General features: G+C 40.7%; 2 protein-coding genes across 4 annotated transcripts in view; one reads left to right on the top strand and one right to left on the bottom strand.

Annotated features, from left to right (window-relative positions):
• Nucleotides 1–2,489: 2,489 nt before the first annotated feature.
• SNN (stannin) lies at nt 2,490–15,382 on the top strand. The gene is made up of 2 exons (XM_030212870.1): nt 2,490–2,769; nt 13,947–15,382. The coding sequence occupies exon 2, from the start codon at nt 14,010–14,012 to the stop codon at nt 14,271–14,273; it is 264 nt and encodes an 87-aa protein (XP_030068730.1). The 5' UTR covers nt 2,490–2,769; nt 13,947–14,009; the 3' UTR covers nt 14,274–15,382.
• Nucleotides 15,383–18,166: 2,784 nt separating this feature from the next.
• TXNDC11 (thioredoxin domain containing 11) overlaps nt 18,167–20,827 on the bottom strand; it is a 148,068-nt gene continuing 145,407 nt past the window's right edge. For all 3 annotated transcript variants that reach the window (XM_030211582.1, XM_030211583.1, XM_030211584.1), the window contains one exon: nt 18,167–18,818. In XM_030211582.1, coding sequence (XP_030067442.1) covers nt 18,170–18,818 — 649 coding nt within the window. In that variant the 3' untranslated portion in view covers nt 18,167–18,169. The remainder of the gene's footprint in view (nt 18,819–20,827) is intronic.

Below are 20,827 nucleotides of genomic sequence, written 5' to 3'. Positions count from 1 at the left end.
TGCCCAGCACTATCCCTGCCTCCCAACCACCAGCCCCGTCTTCCACCACCAGCTCTGGCACAGACTGTATAAGTCTGCCCAGCACTATTCCCGCCTCCCAACCACCAGCCCCGCCTTCCACCACCAGCTCTGGCACAGACTGTATAAGTCTGCCCAGCACTATTCCCGCCTCCCAACCACCAGCCCCGCCTTCCACCACCAGCTCTGGCACAGACTGTATAAGTCTGCCTAGCACTATCCCCGCCTCCCAACCACCAGCCCTGCCTCCCACCACCGGCTAAGCTTCTGGGGATCCCTTCCTTCTGAGCAGGATTCCTTTATGTTTATCCCACGCATGTTTAAATTCCGTCACCGTTTTCCTCTCCACCACCTCCCGCGGGAGGGCATTCCAAGCATCCAACATCCCTCTATGCTTTTATTTAAGGTTGTACCTGCCACAACATGCAGGCCACACCATTCTACGTCTTTTTTTTTAAGTGTGAAAGTCATTTAAGCTTTGCTTTAATTCCTCTGAACCCAGGGGCGTAGCCAGACCTCGACAGGAGGGGGCCAGAGGCCAAGGTGGGGGGGCACATTTTGGCCTGCCTCCCCGCCGCTGCCCTCCCACTGCTTCCACCCCACCCACACACCAACGCTCCCCCCATCCACCGCCAGTGCAAGGGTACCTTGGCTGGCGGAGGTCCTCAAATCCCACCAGCTAAAGCATTTGTCCCGCACTAGTCTCACATTGCCTAGCACCTTGTTCTGTTTTCAGTCACTGTGCATGCTCAGTATCATTAAAACGAGTGTGCACAGCGACTGCAAACAGAACAGGGCACCAGGCAATGTGAGACCAGCGCGGGACAAACACTTTAGCTGGAAGGGGTTGGGGACTCCCGCCAGCCAAACTGGGGGGCCCAGTAGCTATGCTACTGTCTGAACTGCTTCAAGTCTTTTTATATCACTAGCAAGACATAGCTTCCAAAGCTGAACACAGTACTCCAAGAGAGGCCAACAACTTGAACGGTGGAATTATCCCTTCCTCCTTTCTGCTGGTTATGCCTCTCTCTGTGCAGCTTAGCATTCTTTTGGCTTTGGCAGCCACCTTAACATATTTGTTCGCAACCTTGAGATCCTCAGACACTATTAACCCATGATCCCTCTCTTGGTCTATGCACATCAGTCTCTCTCCACCTGCCGCATACAGCTCCTTTGAATTTCTGCACCCAAAATGTATCACTGCATTTCTTCACATTAAAGCTTAAATGCCAAACTTTAGCCCATACCTTCTGACTTTTGAGGATGACAATCTTGTATTGTCTAACCCAGAGCTTGGCATTTATACACAAAGGGTCTCATGCAGGTCAATATTATCCTTAGCAGGTTGCAACATTATGTAGTGTCAGAACTGCAAATCCATAGATCTTTTATAATAAATAGAGAAGTAACAATTTAACTAAAAAAAAAAAAAAGATGGAAACAAACTGCTGGAGTGGTTGTTCTGAAAATATTTGTGAAATACAGAATTTAAAATAGCCATAACTCTGGTTAATGATGTTTTCTGTGTATACTTCCCATGGTCTCACAAGTCACATAAAATTCAATAGTAGGCTACATTCAGCCCGCAGGCTGATGGTTGCCTATCCCTGGTCTAATCTTTTCAATTGTCATTGGAACCAGTATGGCTACTGCTAAAACTGCAGGTCACACTTTGCAGACAAGTTCAAAAAGTTGGAGTTTGTATGTTGCAAAGTCTTGCAGTCTTTGAATGCCTATAGAGCTCCATACAATACAATTTCAGGGAGATCCCCTCCCCCACAGGATGTTTTATTGCCTTGGAATTGTTTCCAGATTCCTACAAAAATCTGGAATTTGTTAGCAGTTTGTGCTGTATGGAATAACAGGGGTGTAGTTATCAACGTGGGCTACTGTTAAAAAGACATGTTATTTTACCACTAATTTGTTCTATTTTAGCAGAGGTCTAATTTTAAACAATGAGTCATAGTTACTAATAACTGGGGTTAACAGTAAAATAACACAGTTTAAGGGAGGCCTATGCCGATAACTTCTTAATGCTCATACCCACCTAGCCAAATAGAATCCTAAACTATGTTATAATAAGCAGAGCATTTGCAAAACGTAGAAGCAACCATTATAATGTTTTTGTATTTTAAATTAAATGTGATATTTTGCCTATGACAAGAAAAGCCCTACAGCATATTACAAAATTATAATCAGTGGTAAATCTGAATGTGACTTGCTGTGATCTACAAATGAAATCCAAACAAATAAATAAAATCATATGACAAACACATCCATAACAAACATTTTATGTAAACACTCGTGCTTATTGCTATCACCACATTAACAACTGGAGATTAATCAGGAATAGGCAAAATGATTCCCTTCCCTGAGCAGAACCCCTCCTCTCCCCCCCCCACAATTCCACAGCCATGTGCAGAGCTGCCCAGAGTGCGGCCCCTCCCCCCTGCTCTCCCGCCGCGGTCCACTGCTCAATCCTCCTCTTTCATCCTTCTTCCCGGCTGTCAGTTGTTGCTATCCAGCAGGGTGCGCTTGCCACCGATTGGGTGCCCGGCGCGTGACGTCAGCCTCCATTCCATTCCCTCCCTCAGCTTTATGGTAATGCGATGCAGTCGGCGCTGCTGGCCTGGCGCGGCGGAATTGTAAACCTCGAGCTGCGTCCTGTGGACCGGTGGGGGAGGGGTCGATGGCGCGCTGCGGCTGAATAGAGAGCGGGTCAAGCTCGAGGCGCCCCCCGCTCCTTGGCAGGTAAGCCTCGGCGCTGGTGGGCCTTCCCGCCGCCCCTTTCTTCCCCAGTAGGCGTCGGAGGTGTCCGAGACTGCTGCGCGGCGGTAGGTGGAGGCGCTGAAAGGTTTCCAAGGGCGCCAGCATTTCTGTTACACGGAACAAGATAAAGGACGGGTTCAGCCGTTGGTCGTTGTTGCTGCCCTTCCCCCCCCCCCCGCGCGCTTATCTCCAGCGAGATCCTCCAGGAAGGTAATAAACAACGGCGAAAAAACAAAGAGGAGCGCGCGAGGGGAGACCAGGACCACTCGCCCCCCCCCCCTTTTCCCGCAGCAGCTCCGCTCGTCTCCTCCGCGAATTGCATCTGAATTGTGGGCGGGGGGGCGGGGGGGATGGCCGTTCCCAAGAGAGGCAGGTGCTGCGTTCCTAGGATTAAGAGCTGCCGCCATTCTCACCTTGATTTTCTTTTCCGCAAACGGACGCCTCTTCCTGATTTCCTGACAGGTAAAAGTTTCCGTGGCGCGGGATTTTTTTTTTTAAACCCCCAGGTGGTGTTTTTGCTGGAGGAGCTTCTGGATGTGGTGGGCACGTGGTAAGAAAGCCTGCGATGTTTGTCAGCTGCTTTAAGGTTTCGGCTATCCCGATCTCTGCTCTGGCCCCGCACCCTTGAGTCCTGTGATCCGATGCTTGTTTATCTTGGGGTCACGGGCTCTGTTGTTATGAAAATGTTTAAGGTCACTGGGTGAGTCATTTTAATCAGAGACAAAGGCGAAAAAGGAAATCTGTGCTAGCGAAGCCCCGTACGAATTACCGTCCGGAGTTTCGGGGGGGGGGGGGGGGGGAATAGGAGGTAGCGTGCTGACACATTTTATTTTAGTGGATCTCAGGGAAGAGTAGACCCGGATAATTACGACTTTAAACTTTGTGAGCTCAGACGTCTACTTGTGAAATGCAGTCATAGGTGGAGATATGATTCAGAACTGGTGTGGTGTGAAATTTTCAGGAAGTTTTTTTTTTTAGCACACTGCCATCCAGTCTTTAGATTTAAAACAATCAGGCAGCTTTCTATATGAGCCCATTCTTGCAATCCATATGGACTCACTGGCAGTATCCCCTTGTTGTACATGGGCTTCCTAAGAAATACCTCCTAGAGATGGGATCTGTTAGTACAGACTCACAAGCTCCAGGTTGATCGCTGCTGTTGCTCTGGGAGTGAGAAGAGAAAGGAAAGTCTGCTGGTAGCGCACAGAATGGTCTGCTATCTTGCTTTAATCAGCATTGGGGGAGGGGGGGAATCATGTGTTTTCTTGTGACCCCATTAAGGGGTAACAATTAACATAGTAAATGACAGCAGACCTGTACAGCCCATCCAGTCTGCCCAACAATACTTTATATGTATACCCGAGTTTGATTTGGCCCTGCCTTTCTCAGGGCACAGGCCGTAGAAGTTTGCCCAGCACTCTTCTTGTACTAAGTTCTGAAGCTAACATTGAAGCCCCTTAAAATTTACACTCCAGCCCGTCCCTATCCAGTCACTATCAGGGCATAGACCGTAGAAGTCTGCCCAGCTCCCGTTTTGCTTCCAATTACCGGCGTCGCCACCCAATCTCCGCTAAGATTCCACAGAACCATTCCTTCTAAACAAGATTCCTTTGTGTTTATCCCACGCATGTTTGAATTCCATTACTGTTTTCATCTCCACCACTTCCCGCGGGAGGGCATTCTACATATCCACCACCCTCCGTGAAAAATTACTTCCTGACATTAGTCCTGAGTCTGCCCCCCTTCAACCTCAATTCATGTCCTCTAGTTCTACCGCCTTCCCGTCTCCGGAAAAGGTTCGTTTGCGGATTAATACCTGGCTTAGGGGTTGTTTTACTAAGCTATAGTAGGGCTACCGCATGCCAAATTGACCCTACTGCATGGTAGCGTGGGTGCCCTGTGATTATTCCAAAGTTAGTGTACACAGTTTCCTTCAGTAGAAAATATTTTTTTCTACCACAGGGGTGTTCCCAGCGATAGTTGGCAGCACAGCCACTTGCTGAGCACTGCATGAGTATCACATGAGCTCTTACAGCCAAGTCAATAGGTGGTGGTAAGGGCTCAGGCAGTAAATAACCATGCACTACATTTAATATCAGCACATAGCCACTTACCCCGTTTAAAAAAAAAAAAAAGGTCTTTTTACCTGCTGCAGTAAAAAATGGCCCCGCACGCACCAATTTCACGCACCCAAACTAGCACAGGCCACTTTTTACCCCAGCATACTAAAAGGGCCCCTTAGTATTTCGGTATGTTTGGCTGGACTAATACTTTCATTTGGATTTAGCTCACAACTTTTCCACTAGCTCAAGATGCCTTACATTCAGGTATACTAGGTATTTCCCTATCCCTGGAGGGCTTACAGTTCATTTTGTGCCTGAGGCAATGGTGGGTTAAGTGACTCGTCCAAGATCACAAGGAGCAGCAGTGGGATTTGAACTAAGCTCCTTCCCAGGTTGCAGCCATATCCTTCAACTAGGCTATGCCTTCATCTTGTTATAGGAAGGAGACAAGCGTGTTGTACAATAATTTAAAAAAAAAAAAATTTCTGTTTAGTAATGTTCATGAGCTCTGCAATGCAGTCCCAGAAAGGCTTTTCTTCACACAAGACTCTCTATTTCAGGAAGCAGGTGAAAGCTTGATTCTTCTAAACCTTTAATGGAAGAAGCAACTAACCAGCTAGTCACGCAAGGACTAACACCAGCTGCACAAACTGTAGCAGGACTTACATATCCATTCTTACTGAGATCATTTTCAAGCATCTTTTCTGATTCCACATGCAATTTTTTCCTTAGGTTAGTCACACTTATTTTCTAAAGTATCACATTGTCTTCAGCAGAGCCCATAGGAATAAAATGGGTCTTGTGGCAGATAACATGAGTTAATCTTTAGTAAAAGACCCCATTAAGTAGCATACTACGCCATAATGTATATTATTTGAATGTTCACTGCTGTAATTGTCTACTTAATGAATGGCTTTTTCTTGCTGTACACTGCTTTAGGTGAATTTCTTCCAAAAGACAATAAAGTTCAGATAATCAGCTTACAAAAGAAGATATCCTTTGAAGAAAATGCAGTCCTATTTTCCCCCCTCCCTAATTTAGTAAAGCACATAGAGGCTCATTTTCAAAGCACTTAGCCTTACAAAGTTCCATAGTAACCTATGGAACTTTGTAAGGCTAAGTGCTTTGAAAATATGCCTCATAATGTTCTATATTTGAGTAGAGATAAGGGGCAGAGAATAATTAATATTGAGTGGAGGAGTAGCCTAGTGGTTAGTGCAGTGGACTTGAGTGGAGGAGTAGCCTAGTGGTTAGTGCAGTGGACTTTGATCCTGGGGAACTGAGTTCGATTCCCACTGCAGCTCCTTGTGACTCTGGGCAAGTCACTTAACCCGCCATTGTCCCTGGTACAAAATAAGTACCTGCATATATGTAAACCGCTGTGAATGTAGTTGCAAAAACCTCAGAAAGGCGGTATATCAAGTCCCATTTCCCTTTCTTTGTTTTTACTACAGTTTTGTGTCATCTGTGACATAAGTGATTACTTTGCTGTTTGGCATTTGTAACTTTTACAGTTAAGCAGTGTTAAATTTGCTTTCAGCAAACTGTGGAAATGTTCTGCTTTAAACCTCTTATTAGCACTTTCAATTTTCTCATACACAGCATCTGCTTGACACTGTGTTCTGAAAACCCTTATCTGCAGGGTGTGTTTCTGCTGTGCCTTTGCTGGTAGTAATCATGCCAGCGCACACCTTTGTGTATTGCGGATAATCTGCTACATTTTTGGAATCAGAAAATTCTTAGCAGGTGTGACATGGCTTTGCAAAATCAAGCCTATTCAGCAGCTTTAGTTATTCCTTTTTAAAATAAATGCTTTCTACTAGTACAAAACACAGCATCTACATTCCCAGCCCTTTATATGAATGATACATTTTGTTTTTATTTATAAAATATATAAACTGCTTTACTGACTCAAAAGAATTACCCAAGTTGGTGTCCAAAAAGAAATGCAGTAATAAGTTCACATAAATGTTTTGCATCTGCTTATTTGTAGCAGCGTTACACACACAAACAGCTCCAGGGAACTTAATTCAGTTTTGGAAGGAAAATAAAATGGATGGGTCTTCTGATGCAGAATTTCAAGAGGCCACTGCAGTACACGGCTAATGGTGTAGAAAAACATTGAAAGCTGGTCTTATTGTATTTGAATAATCACATTAACTACTGGAAAACACTACTACTACTACTATTTAGCATTTCTATAGCGCTACAAGGCGTACGCAGCGCTGCACAAACATAAAAGAAAGACAGTCCCTGCTCAAAGAGCTTACAATCTAATAAACAAAAAATAAATAAAGTAATCAAATCAATTAGCCCCACGAACTAGTTAGCCTAGTTCGTGGGGACTGTAGCAACTTTTTTAATGATCTTGTATGTATGTTTAAACTGGGAAGGTTAATAGCATATTACCATATTGCAGGGAGTGTGCATCAAAATTTCTTCTGAATGCAACACAGTGTAGGGAAACAATTTAGTGTAGTCTAGAAATATGGAGTTTGAATTTCATGTCCTCATGGTTCATGTTCAAAACTTTCTTGTGAAATCTAAAAATAAACGTGTTTAGTAATGTTAAAATTTTATAGGGTGACCAAAAGGTGGGAAAATGTGGGGTACAAAATGTAGCAAATAATAATACTTGAACATGATCTTCCTCTATTGTTCAACTTTTCAGCTGTCACTATATAATGCTGTCTGCACTAGCTTCTTAGAACATAGTAATGCTTTTATGAATTATATGCAAGAATGAGAGGCTAGAATAAAAATTGGATTAAATGTAGTAACAGCCCTACTGTTCCAAGTAAGAACACAGTTCAATCCTGGCATGTAAAACATCTACAAACCAATACTTGGTGGTTAACCACTCTCCTTATCAGTATTTTGAACTTCATTTTATTGTTTCTTTTCTTAAATACCTAGAATTCTAATCTTAAGCATCTCATAAATACTCAAATAGCTTCAGCAAGCCACAAAAATTTACTGTGACCACAATTTGCACTGCAAAATATTTAAAGCTTAACAAGGCTTTCTGTGTGCCATGCACTCTGACTCTTCCCACTGACCAGCTGGACCAGACTTAACAGTCCAAAGGTGCAGTCAATGCAACAGTTTGTTAAAAAGGAATGCCTTGAGAAATTTATGAAATATTAGATAGTTGGTAATCCTTTTTATCTTACCAGCAATAGAGTTCCACCATTTTGAACCTGTATGTGAGAAATCTCTGTTTAATATGGATTTATATCGGATGTTTTTATAGCTAGGAAAATGTAATGTGAGAGAGTTTCTTGATCTAATAGACGTATTGAAAGTAGGTAAATCTATCAGTTTTATCATGTAATCTGGGCTCATGCCATAGATAATTTTGTAGATGAATGTACATGTTTTAAAGACAATTCTGGCTTTGATTGGTAGCCAGTGTAATTTAGATAATAGTGGGGGATGCCCTTTCGAATTTTGAAGTTTTGCATACGAGTCTAGCAGCAGTATTTAGTGTAGTTTGAAGTTTTTTGATGAGGGATTCCTTATTCCCTAAATACACTGAGTTACAGTAATCCAATTGTGAAATGACTAATGTTTGTACAAGAGAATGAAAAGTAGAAAACGGGAAGAAAGATCTGGGTTTTTTTTTTCCCAGCTTCCATAAAGTTCTAAAGGTTTAGGTTACTATGGAATTAACTTGATCTTCACATGATAGGAAGTGGTGATGATCAGCCCAAGAATGTTCCAATGGATAGTTCGTCTGATTCATGGTAAAACTGGTCTGATTGTGGAAGTTGTTAAGACTAGAAATTATGAGAAATGTAGTTTTCTTCCTGTTTAATTTTAGATGGAAGGATGTTGCCCAAATCTCAATGAGAGCTAAGATTGATTGAATGTTGGGGAGGATATCATGAATTTGAGTGTCAAAGGGAAGATAGTCACGTCATCGGCATATATAAAAGATTGCAAACCTTTAGCCTCTAGGAGGTGACCTAGGGGTTCCATCAGTGGGAGATATTGGAGATCCCTGTGGAACTCCACAATCTGGGGACAAGGCTGAATAGGTGGATTCTCCCATTTTGACTCTGTTCTGGATTTGAGAACCCCATGAACCACTTATGAACATCTCCGCAGATGCCCATTTAATCACAAATTGTAGATAAGATGTTGTGATCTACTATGTTGAATGCATTGGAGATGTCGGATTGTAGTAAGATGATCTTCCTACCTGTGCTTAGGATTTGTCTGAATTTAATGAGAATCATTTCGGTATTGTAGTTGGGTCTAAATCCTGATTGTGTGTAGTGAAGTAAGGAGAAGTGTGATTTGTATTCTATTAGTTGTTGTCTTGCCAAGCCCTCCATTACCTTCACAAACAGGGGTATTGAAGCTACTGGTCTGTAATTGGATGTTTCATTAAATTTACCTAAAGGATTTTTAGGAATAGGATTTATTGTATTTCCCTTCTCAGTTGGAAAGGAGACACTTTTTAACATGAAACGTACGTAATTATGTAGGATGTTGATGAGAAAGTTGGGGGCTTTTGATGGAATGTAGCTAGGGCGTGTCAAGAGTACAATTGTGAGTATTTCCTGAGGAAGGATCTGACCTCTGTGGTAGGAAGATTAAAATAGGATCACATCACATCAGTTTTTATGCCTTCGCATTGATGTGTGATATTGAAGTAGTTGATGAAATTGCTTCAAGGATTGGAGCTAGTTAGACTTGTTTAATTTTGGTAATTGTTTTGCTCGAAGAGCATTGTTCAGTTAAGGGCAGATGGAACAGATTCACTTGATAGTTGGAGGTCTTTGGTATCAAGTAGATTATTAACTAAATTATAAAGTCTAGTTACAGATTTTTGACCCTCACCAATGGATGTTTCATTGAATTTAGCAGATTTTATAGCCAATTTGTATTTTGTGAATGCTTTCCTCCATTCGGTTTGTTTTCCTCAGTTTTGTTTGCACCATTTCCTTTCAAGCGTTCTGCATAATCTTTTTGTGTTCGTAGTGTTGGTATCAAACCATGGTGATGATTTAGTTTTCTTTTTTGTTTTTATTTGCTCAGGAGCTATGCAGTCAAAGGTCTTTTTCTGTTGTTGTTGTTTCATCCCAGATTTGAGGAAAAATTACTTGATTATCTAGAAATAAATGTGAACTGACTTGGAATTCTGTTATATCTATTTTGCCCCTTGTTATATAAATCATGATAGAGTGAAGAGTCTTAGATTTCACTCCAATTAAGTGTGAATGTTAGCTTTTTGTTGTAGACTTCCAGTCATAATTATCTGTGAAAGATGTCCTTTCTGATGGGAGGAATGAGCTGGAGGACTAATACAACTCCAAGAGTTTAGAAGGTTGTTAAGCTCCTTAGTATGAGGATCATTTGGATTATCTAAGTATAAGTTAATATCACCTAGTAGAATATTGCTTTGAGCATTTAAGCATATATCAGATACAAATTCAGTAAATAATGATTGATCATCAGCTCAATTTCCAGGGGGGCCGATAAAATATAGTTGCAGTTAGGTGATTGTGTAAGGAATCATCTTTGATTTTACAGGCCAATATTTCAAGAGTGGGAGATTAGAAATCAGAGATTGGTTCAATTAAGAAAAATTATTTGTAAAGGAGAGCAATGCCCCCTACCCCTTTTCTTGATTCTAGGGAGGTGGAGTAATTTGTAACCAGGGAGACATAAATTATTTATGATTGGATCTTCCTTGGATTTCAGCCATGTTTCTGTGATGAAAACTAGACCTAGACTGTCTTCAACAATCCAGTCCTTAATCAGTTCATGTTTATTAACAGTGGATCGGGCATTTATGTAGCCAATGGGGATAAAAGGTGTTATTGAAGGTGTTATTTTTAAGCGGTCATGTTATTTGGATGAAAATCATCCTTGTAATGATCTGAATTCTGAAACTTGGGTTGGAGTTTGGAGTGCGGTTGTTTAACAGTAACAATATGCCTTTTCAGTTTTAGTGCTATCTGCCAATTTATTTATTTTTCAAGCTGGTTTAGCGGCCATATTTGGCCATGTGAAAATGTGGGATATCTTTGGCTGATTTAAAGATAACTGGCAAAGTCTGAATATTGACTTAGCCGGTGATCTTTAAACCGGCCAAAAATAAACCGGATATTCAATTCCAGTCACCAGAATCAGCCCGGCATTGAATATCTAGTAGGGATAGAGGAGGCCCTTCAGAGGCACATGAGATCTGTCTATGATGATGGAAGGGCAAATCTGGAGCTACTGCTACTCTTCAGACAATCCTGCTGTTGAGAGAGCAGGGCATTAATTCCTTCTGAACCAAAGTCTCTCCTGCAGCTGAGGAACTGGACACTCTTGAAATTCTGACATGTCACTATTAGTCAAAACAAGGAGGACCCCAGTGATCCACCAGCAGCTGGAAGGCAAGGGAACTCTGCTCCTTTTTCCCTCCGAACCAGTGCATTCTGGTGAAGACTCAGCCTGCACATTCTGTGAACTTGTGATAAGCACTGTTGACATCACTGAGCTGAGTCTCGGCCCAAGTGCAAATCTAGCCACTTATAAGGGCCATCACTGCATTGCAGGATGCCCCCCACCCCCTGCTTGTTGATGTAAGCCACATTGATCATCACCTGGACTGCTTTCCCCTCCAGTAGGGGGAGAAATTCTGTAGTGATTAATGGATGATTCATCTCCAAACAACTGATGAACCATCTGCTGAAGGTAGGGAAATATTGGAGAATTCTAGGCTGCAGCAGCAGCCCTTGTAACAGTGATTTCACTGAAATAGCTCAGTATTTCTACCTCCATCTACTGGTAAAGGGGACTCAACCCATTAGACTAGATTGGTCTGGTCCTAGCAGGATAAGAGACTGAGTTGAGGCAATTCTCAGTATTATTGCCAAGAATTGTACAGGCATTTCCGTACTATGGATGGAGACAGCTTTATCTGTAATATGGGTTCTCTGTAAACAGAAAATGAGGACACAACACACCACTCTCCTTTCCTCCTGTACCAGTTGTTGAAGTGTAAGCTTTTATACAGATTAAACTGGAAAAGGGGTAGTGTCAGCAGTACAGGAACCTCATGCCTGCTCAGGAACTTTCAAAGGTTTTCTGGGTATAAGGGAACAACTCTCAGACCTTGGCTTTGTTCAGACTCTGGATGTTATCAAGAAGTGTGGCTGTATTTTCCCTGTTATCTATAGAGAACATCTATCATAGGTAAACAGTGCCACTTAGGGATTCAGATTTCTGAGCTTTAAGTAGAGTACATATGTCAGAATTTTAATTCCAGGCACCAAAGGGATGAAAGAGGATGGTATCCTATCAGGTTTTGTGAAGTATATTTAAAATGTGATTCCACTTGCTATCAAAAAGAGCATTTTAGTATGTGTTCCCAAATAGACATAATTAAACATTGTGTATGAATTAGCATTCTCAGCTTTTCTGTATTTGGGGTAAATGCAAAGCTTTGGAGAAAATGTTTTTGCTGCTTTATTCTTTCAGCATTAGTGGTTGCAAGTGAATTTAATTGTCTTTGACACAAGGTTCACTTACAGACAGAAAAATCCATTTCTTGAAACCTGTTAATGTGGATGTATTCCTAACACAGTGTTTCAAATTCTTTACACTTTCTCTGTAGTTATTAGTCGGGGTTTTGGTTACTTTCCTTTTACACACCAATTTGCACATGTTGGATACAGAAAGAATACTGTAATTATGAAAATGTGAGATGAGAATGGCTCATGAAATTCTTTCCAGCCTGTGTCCATGATTTAAGATGAGAGGCTATTTGAATGGAGTGGTACCAGAACTGCTAAATAACTAGAATGCCACTGTCTCATGGCACCAAGTATTGCCATGCTTCTAAGTACCTGCTCAAGGTATTCATAACAACCATTAAAGCTATACAGTTCAGTTGCTAGATTTCACAGTAGAGTTTACAACAAAATATATATTAAAAAAAAAAAAAACACAACTGAAGCACTGTGGCAGCCCTGCTGGGATGATGGGGTATGGTAGGGAGAACCTGCAGAATATACCTCACAAAATAATTTCTACCTTATTTCTCTGGGTCCAGTCCCTCCCCCTGGGTATCCAATATGGCCCATTTTCAAGGTGTCTGTCTTTTGCCCAGTTTTCCCTTCACACCAACTTTGGTCCTGTTCTGTTAATTTCTGGGTAGGTATTTAGCCCCCAGCCAGACGTTCTTGACCCCTTTATATATAATAATTTCTTTCTAAATAAGCTGTAGCTCGGAAAGAATACAAATCTTATGTATCAGAAAACTGCTCAGGAAGGAAAATACACTAAAAATATTGTCTTGGGCCATTGTAAGGTGCAGCCTAAAACACTAGGCAGGTGAGTCACTCGGGCATTTTTTATTTTCTAAAAGCAACGGGACTTCATCTACATGTTGGAATAGACCAGTTGATATTTTAAGCACTCCAATAGCTCCTTTCTAATTTTTCCAGTTTCTTATAGCTTTTGTACCTGTTATGACTGTATTAATTTTAAATAACTTGCTCTTCATGTTGTCATAGCTGTGAGGTCTGTATCCACTTTACTTAGGGTTATACCTTCCTACGTTTAAAATAGAAATGGAAAAGGGATATTAAAATTGATCTAAGGGGTTCTTTTCATAAGCTCTACTCGTAAATGGGCTTAACGTGTTCTCATGCTGGTCTTTCCTACACGCTAAACCCATTTCTACCGTGGCCATAAAATAGTCCTTTCTACTATCTGTTTCATTTCGGGCTCTGTGCTGTTACCATTAGTGTGGGGCCATGTGAAAAAAATTAATGCAGGAGCTCTGAGCATGCTAACTAGTTAACACTTCCACCCCCCCCCCCCCCCACTCTGCCTAACACAACCCTCAAAAATAAAAGTGTGCTTAGGCCACACAGATCACAGAATGCTTTAGCGTGTTAAGCCATATTTTGCTGCATTAGCCATGTGTTAGTGCCTAACACAGCTCAGTAAAAGGGTCCCTTAGCATTATAATGAACCAAACATGACTTTTGAAATATTAATTTTATGTAGTGCATTTTCTTGGTACTGAAATCCATGTGCCACTTTGTGTAAGGCATATGTTTACACTCTTTAATTTTTCTATTATAGATACATCTGTGGGCAAGAACACTGAAGAATCATCTATATACAATCTAATATTGGGTGCTGATCATGTCGATAATGGACCACAGCCCTACCACAGGAGTGGTAACTGTAATTGTCATTCTTATTGCAATAGCAGCTCTGGGTGCCTTGATACTAGGCTGCTGGTGTTACCTCCGCCTGCAGCGGATCAGCCAGTCTGAGGATGAGGAAAGCATTGTGGGTGAAGGAGAAACCAAAGAGCCCTTCCTTTTGGTGCAGTACTCGGCCAAAGGACCTCGAGTTGAGAGAAAAGGCAAGCTGACTCCGAATGGCACTGAAGTTCATAGCTAATTTCTAGGAACAGGGAAAGGTGAAGGTGTTTTGGACTAGAAATGATACTGTGAAGAAAATGGACATGTTTGTGCTGCTGTTTTCAGAAGACCACTCCTTTTGAGATAGTTTTAATTTTGTTTTTGGTTGGTTTATCATTGCATGCACTGAGAAGGTACGTTTTCCTGCAATCTTGTATTTTACTAGCATTTGTTACTTGAATGTCTAGCTGAGCCTATTTTGATGGAATTACTACTGTAATGTGAACCACTACCAAAACTGTGAAACTGTAAATACGCTAGTGGAGGCTTTGCTTTCTGTAAAATGGGCATGTGGCGCTGACACTAAGTTTGGTATGTTATGGGATTGTGAGTTGATGGGCAAAAAGCTGGGTGGAATTTTGGAAACCAAAACCAAATGTGTAAAAGTATTTTCTACTATGAGTTTCTTAATCCCAGAATGTAGCAAGGTTGGGGATGGGTGGTCAGAATTCTTTTGAAGGGTGTGTCTGCATTAAAATGGAAATCTTATTTTTTTTCTTCTTGAGATAGACTGTGCTAAGTGATTGCTAAAGCCATGTATGCTGCAAGGATGCTGCCTTTTTAATGAGTCCCACTCTGGAAGAGCCAATGAAGGATGAGTAATGTTTCCCTTTATAAGAAGGGGACGGTCCAGATGGCTTCAGAATGACAGCAGAGCAGCTGCTTTCACTTTTTGATGCATGCAAGTTCATCAAACCTATTTAATGATTTTTCTACTACAGTTGATAGAGAATTACCTTTTCTGTTGTTGCTGTTTTACATTTGTACCTAGAGTTTCTGGGCCCATGTAAACATCTGAAACAGTGTATAGTAAAAATTAATTTCTAGTCTGAAAAAGCCAAATGTTAGTAATGATTAGTGGTTTGGTTGTTTTTTTTTTCCAAACAAATCTTGAACTAGTCTGTTCTACCATATTTGCTTAATGAAACAATTTTTATTTTAATGTGAGATGTGGAATGAATTCAGTTACCTCTAAAATGAGCTACCTGATGACCTGATTTTATGACTAATACACAGTCTCTGTGAATTCAGTTATCTCTAAAATGAGCTACCTGATTTTATGACTAATAAATACACAGTCTCCTTGAAGGCAAAGCAGTATCTGTGCTCTTTGGCATGATAGTTTTAATGTTTATAAGATGAAGGGAACATTTTTCATCACAGCAAAGTTATTAGTCAAAATATTGCAACACAGTTAAATAAACATGTTGTGCATAGCAGAGTAAATGTATCAGACCTTACCCCCTTTCATAAGTGGGTAGCTTTAATAGTATAATTGCACAGGCAGTGTTAAAATTTCTGCAATTAGATATCTGATGTAGCCAGCAAGGCTGCGTTGTTCTGGACCAGTTTCACCTATTGCTATAATCATCCACAAGGAAGATGAATTAGCCAATATTATCTTTGCTGTACAGTTGTTATTCTCTATTTTCCTATTCATTGAGGTAATGTTTTAAGAGCCAACTGCCAAAGTGTGAGAAATACCCTCTTAACATCTATAGTGTGTGTGTGTGTGTGTGTGTATATATATATATATATTTTTTTTTTATTTTTTTATTTAGATGTCTGAAGTATATTTTAAGAGGCAGAGTGGTATGGTATTAGTCCTCATATTACACACCTGTAATAAGCAAAATATCAAGAAGCAAGACAACTTCCCTCTATCTTACTACAGAGGAAAAGGCTTCAGACGCTCAGTGAGCCAATCTTTTTTATTTATAGGCTCACTGACTCGTTTGGAGGCACTTTAATTACTTTACTGTACAAAAGTTTCACCTACCACGAGCATCCTCATTAGCCAAAAAACCTCTGCATAACTTTTTTAAATTTTTAATCCTTTATAATATCGCTTTACTTCATTATTACTTAAACAGTACACTTACCTTCTGCTGCTTTCTCGTACAGGACTCCAGGTACGCCCTACTGCGAGCTCCCGTTCGCCAACAGCTTCTTAAGGAGCAGTACCGTCTATCTTGAGAACTTCCTGTACTGAACTAACTCTGCATTAGTTCAGTACAGGAAGTTCTCAAGATAGACGGTACTGCTCCTTAAGAAGCTGTTGGCGAAACGGGAGCTCGCTGTAGGGCGTACCTGGAGTCCTGTACGAGAAAGCAGCAGAAGGTAAGTATAATGAAGTAAAGCGATATTATAAAGGATTAAAAAATTTAAAAAAGTTATGCAGAGGTTTTTTGGCTAATGAGGATGCTCGTGGTAGGTGAAACTTTTGTACAGTAAAGTAATTAAAGTGTCTCCAAACGAGTCAGTGAGCCTATAAATCAAAAAGATTGGCTCACTGAGCGTCTGAAGCCTTTTCCTCTGTAGTAAGATAGTAGAGGGAAGTTGTCTTGCTTCTTGATGATATTTTGATGATTGAAGTGTGAGCAAGCACCATATCGAGTATTAATTGGTACAACTGTAATAAGGCAATCAAGTTAAGGTAAAGATTATGTTCAACCTTCATGGTAGGCCTTAAAAGAAATCTCAGTAAGGGAACATCTTTTTTTCTTCCATTTTTTTTGTACTTCAGAAGGCCAAAAATTCTGGGTTACCGATAAGTTTTACTCTCAGCTAGTCTTAAAAGGCCAGACCTTATTCTAGCTGCACCAGGCCTACTTTTTGATGAAGGATTTTGAAACTACCACGCAATTGATCTAAAAAATGTTTGTATTTAAAGCTTTAGAAGTTTCTTTCCACTTACCTATTCCAAACTTTAATTAGAGGTGCTAGACCCACGTTGACAGCTGGAAACAGGCCTATTCAGGAAAGCCACAATAAATACTGAAGCATAGTTGCATTTATTAAATCTGAGAACCTGGTTAGCTTGCTTGCCCAAAACAGATGGTAGACTGCATGTTTGTGTAAGTCGGGGTCTCCTTACAGGCAGTATAAGTAAAATACGGGCATGGGTGTGATGATCTCTAGTGATGTTCCTTGTAGGCACTGTACTGATATAAAGCATGAACTGAAAAGCATATTACTATATGGATTTAAAAAAACAACAGACTGGTATAGTAATGGCTCTGTTTACTAAGGTGAGCTAGCATTTTTAGCACGCTAATAATACTAGAGTGGCTCTAGCATTAGCATATGCTAGAAACACTAGTGCAACTACACCGTGGTTTAGTAAACAGGGCCCTAAAATAGTAAAATTAAAACTGTGAAACTTGATGGCCCAAAATCAAAGTAGTAAGCTGAGGAACAAGTAAATTCATACGTGAAAGCATTTAGCCTTATTATAATTGAACATCTACATTAAACAGGCTTATGCCCAATGTGACAAAATTTTAAGGGCACCACAGGCCTGCCCTAAAGCACCACCATATCTTGCCTCCTCTGATGAAGTCTGTTTGATGATGGGGAGGAATGTGGCAGCATTTGAATGCAGGCCTGTGCCATGCTAATGTTTCTAGCCTGAATAAAGATAGGGGGCAGGGGTGGAAAAAGCAGAGAAAAAAATTGTGCTAGCTACTGGAGGAGGGGGGGGGGGGGGGGGGGGGGGGGGGGGGGGGGAGAGACATAGCTGATGTGTAGAGAGTCTCCTCAAATTTAATCTTTGTCATATGCAAAGAACTACAGCAGAATGGGTTGCTAAAGGAACCTGCCTCCACTCTATTGCATTATGTAAAGAATAGGCAAAGGCAAAAACAATTTGCTGTGTTCACACCTTTGAAGACCAATACATTCCTAATGCACATACCATGTTAGCAGGGACTATAAAATTCTTGCGATTGGTGCACTGTTTCAAGATAAGTATTGGTAGTTAAACAGCCATCTAATTCTTTTCTAGATCATTGAAAAAAATCTTTATTTACAATGAATTTCAATAAATTTGCATAAATACCTTCCAAAAAAAGTGATGCTTTCTTGATTTTTTTTTTAGGCTGTCCTGTTTCCTTTAATATACTCAGAAGTCACTGCAGTATCAGTACCTAAAATATCTGCATTGTTTTCATTATGTAGTTTTTGTTCTGGATCAACCACTGGTCCTCCGGTACCAGCTGGAAACGGCTGAACAAAAGCACTACTCTTCTTTTCGTGTTTATTTTCAACTAATTTTTCCTCCATTGATGAAATAAGAATTTTGAGCAGAGCATTTTCTGTCAGAAGGCTTTTGGATGTATCCATTAATTTTTGTAGTTTTTCTGCCATTTCTCCTACTTCTTTAGCTTTTTCTTCATATAGTGCCTGCAGGATATCTTTGTGCAGTTGGAGCGCTTTGCTGTTCTCCTCCAGTGTTTGCTTTTGAATTTTCAGTTTATGTTCATCCTTTCTGGCATCTGAAATCTGGGTAGCCAGCTGAACCTGAGCCTTGCGTAAAGAACTGATTTCTGTTTGAAGTCTTTGAATCTTGCCTTCCAGGTGGGACACACGGTTTGGCAGTGGTGGTTGAGTCTGAGAACATTCCTTAGGACAAGGCTCTGGTGGGACAACTGCAAATGGCTGACTAGAGTACTGCAGGATGAATCTGAGTAGATTTGGAAGGTTGATGTCTAAGTGTTCAGGATATTTCATGCTAAAATCCTTCCTAAGGGAAGAACAAATATACAGATAAACATAGTATAAACTTTTCTGAAAATCTTAATCCTGATCATATAGCAAGATATAAAATCATTCTTAGTAACCTGTTTACTGTTGTCCATACCTACAAAATGATGAGATAACCCATGTAGCCTGTTCAGTTATTCTGATCTACAAAACTTGTAGCTTGAGTTGAATATATACAGGCCTTTGGAGAAGCTCTATGTGAAGACTGTTGTGGTGATAGAATTCACCCTGTGTTGAAGAATGCTTGCTGACTCTATGAAATATAGCCGGGTACATATATGGCTGTTAGCAAAAGTGTAGCTCACAAAACCACCCAACAGCACTCTGTGTGCACAGACTAATGTGGCTCTAAACAGGTTAGGCTGTGTATCTCTTCTGCAGCCTGACTGCAGTTGCAGAAGTTACCTGTCATGATCTTATGACCCCCAAGTGGGATTTCACCTTCTTAATGGCGGTGCCAACATACTGTTAGCACTAGACTTTAGTAGATATTTTAAGAATTGTCCATTGCTGATTCCTTTCATATTTATAGAACCTTTAAACTAAAGCAGTTTAAAACAGCAATTCTATAATCTAGGTGCCCACATTTATATTCTAGTTGCATATAAACATCTAAAATTATTTTGCACTTACTCATGTAAGTACTAAGTGCTATTGTGTAAATGCCTGCTCATGTATATCGCAAAGGGGCAGGGCTCCCACTTACAGGTAAGTAAATGTGGCAGGGATGCACAGAAATCTCCCACAGCTGGTGGTATCTGCAGACACGTAGGTACAGTAGTATTCTAACTGGCTCCTGTGTTAGAGTTTATGGAGATTCCCGGTTATAGAATTGCCCCCTTAGTATCTCTTATAGAAATCTTTTTTCATTATTATAAAATATTTTGCAAGGAAATAGTTCAAGTGCATTATATTACACAGTTTTCATTAAATTCTGTTCATAATTAGATTGTAAGCTCTGTCGAGCAGCGCTGTCTCTTCATGTTCAAGTGTACAGCGCTGCATACGTCTAGTAGGCGCTTTAGAAATAAGTAGTAGTAGTAACTACCTAAAAAATAAAGTAGCAATGAGAGTACAATTAGTAATCCACCACTCAAAGGCTCATAGTGCACTTGCTACTATACAGGAACCATTCTTGCCAAATATAAAGATAGTTGTGGGTGTTACAGAAAAGGTTTATTTCTATATACCATACTTGACTTCATATATTTTAGTGGAATAAACCATATAAAAGAGGAAAAGAGTACAGTAAAGGTTAGTGAAAAAGTTCCCCTCAACCCCCCCCCCCCTCCCTCCATCATTCCTAGTCCTCCCAGCCCCTAGTGGGGGGTAGAACAATCACTGTCACTCCTGCTCCATTGGGTTTAGGGTTCAAAATGATAGCCTTGCAAAATACTCCCTTTGCCAACTTGACCCTTAGAGGGATCTGGGTACTGTTTTGAAACCAAGGCATGGATGATGCAAAAACTGGAGATGGCGCCTGCCACTCACTGTCCAGGATGGGGGGGGGCAGAGTTGGAAACTGTAGATAGCCCCTTTAATAGTTTCCTAAAGATAGGTACTAATTTGCAATTTAGCTTGTTTCCTATTGAAATGCAGGTAACTTCAAAGCTATTCTATCAATATTATTAGTGCTGAACTGCAATAATGTCATTTCGACTCTTCATCAAGTATATTGTTTGCAAGTTCAAGCTTGTGGGTGGGTAAATTACTTCTCTATGGCTCAAAACTATAAGGGCAAGCTAATACATTGTTTCTACCACTGGGCAGCTCACAAATCAACCTACACAATAAAAGAGATAAACAGTAACAAACCACAACTACAATATTGCAATACTGACATCAATCCCTGCATGTTCAAAACACCTACATCTTCAATAACTTACTGAATTGAACCTTGCTACTACACAGTCTCAAATACCCTGGTAGTTTGTTCCAAATTTGTGGACCTGCTATTGAGAATGCAGTGTGTATCAGCATATATTAGTT

This window comes from Microcaecilia unicolor, chromosome 8 (genome assembly GCF_901765095.1).
Source record: "Microcaecilia unicolor chromosome 8, aMicUni1.1, whole genome shotgun sequence".
NCBI classification, from domain to species: domain Eukaryota; kingdom Metazoa; phylum Chordata; class Amphibia; order Gymnophiona; family Siphonopidae; genus Microcaecilia; species Microcaecilia unicolor.
This window is presented reverse-complemented; position numbering and strand designations above follow the sequence as displayed.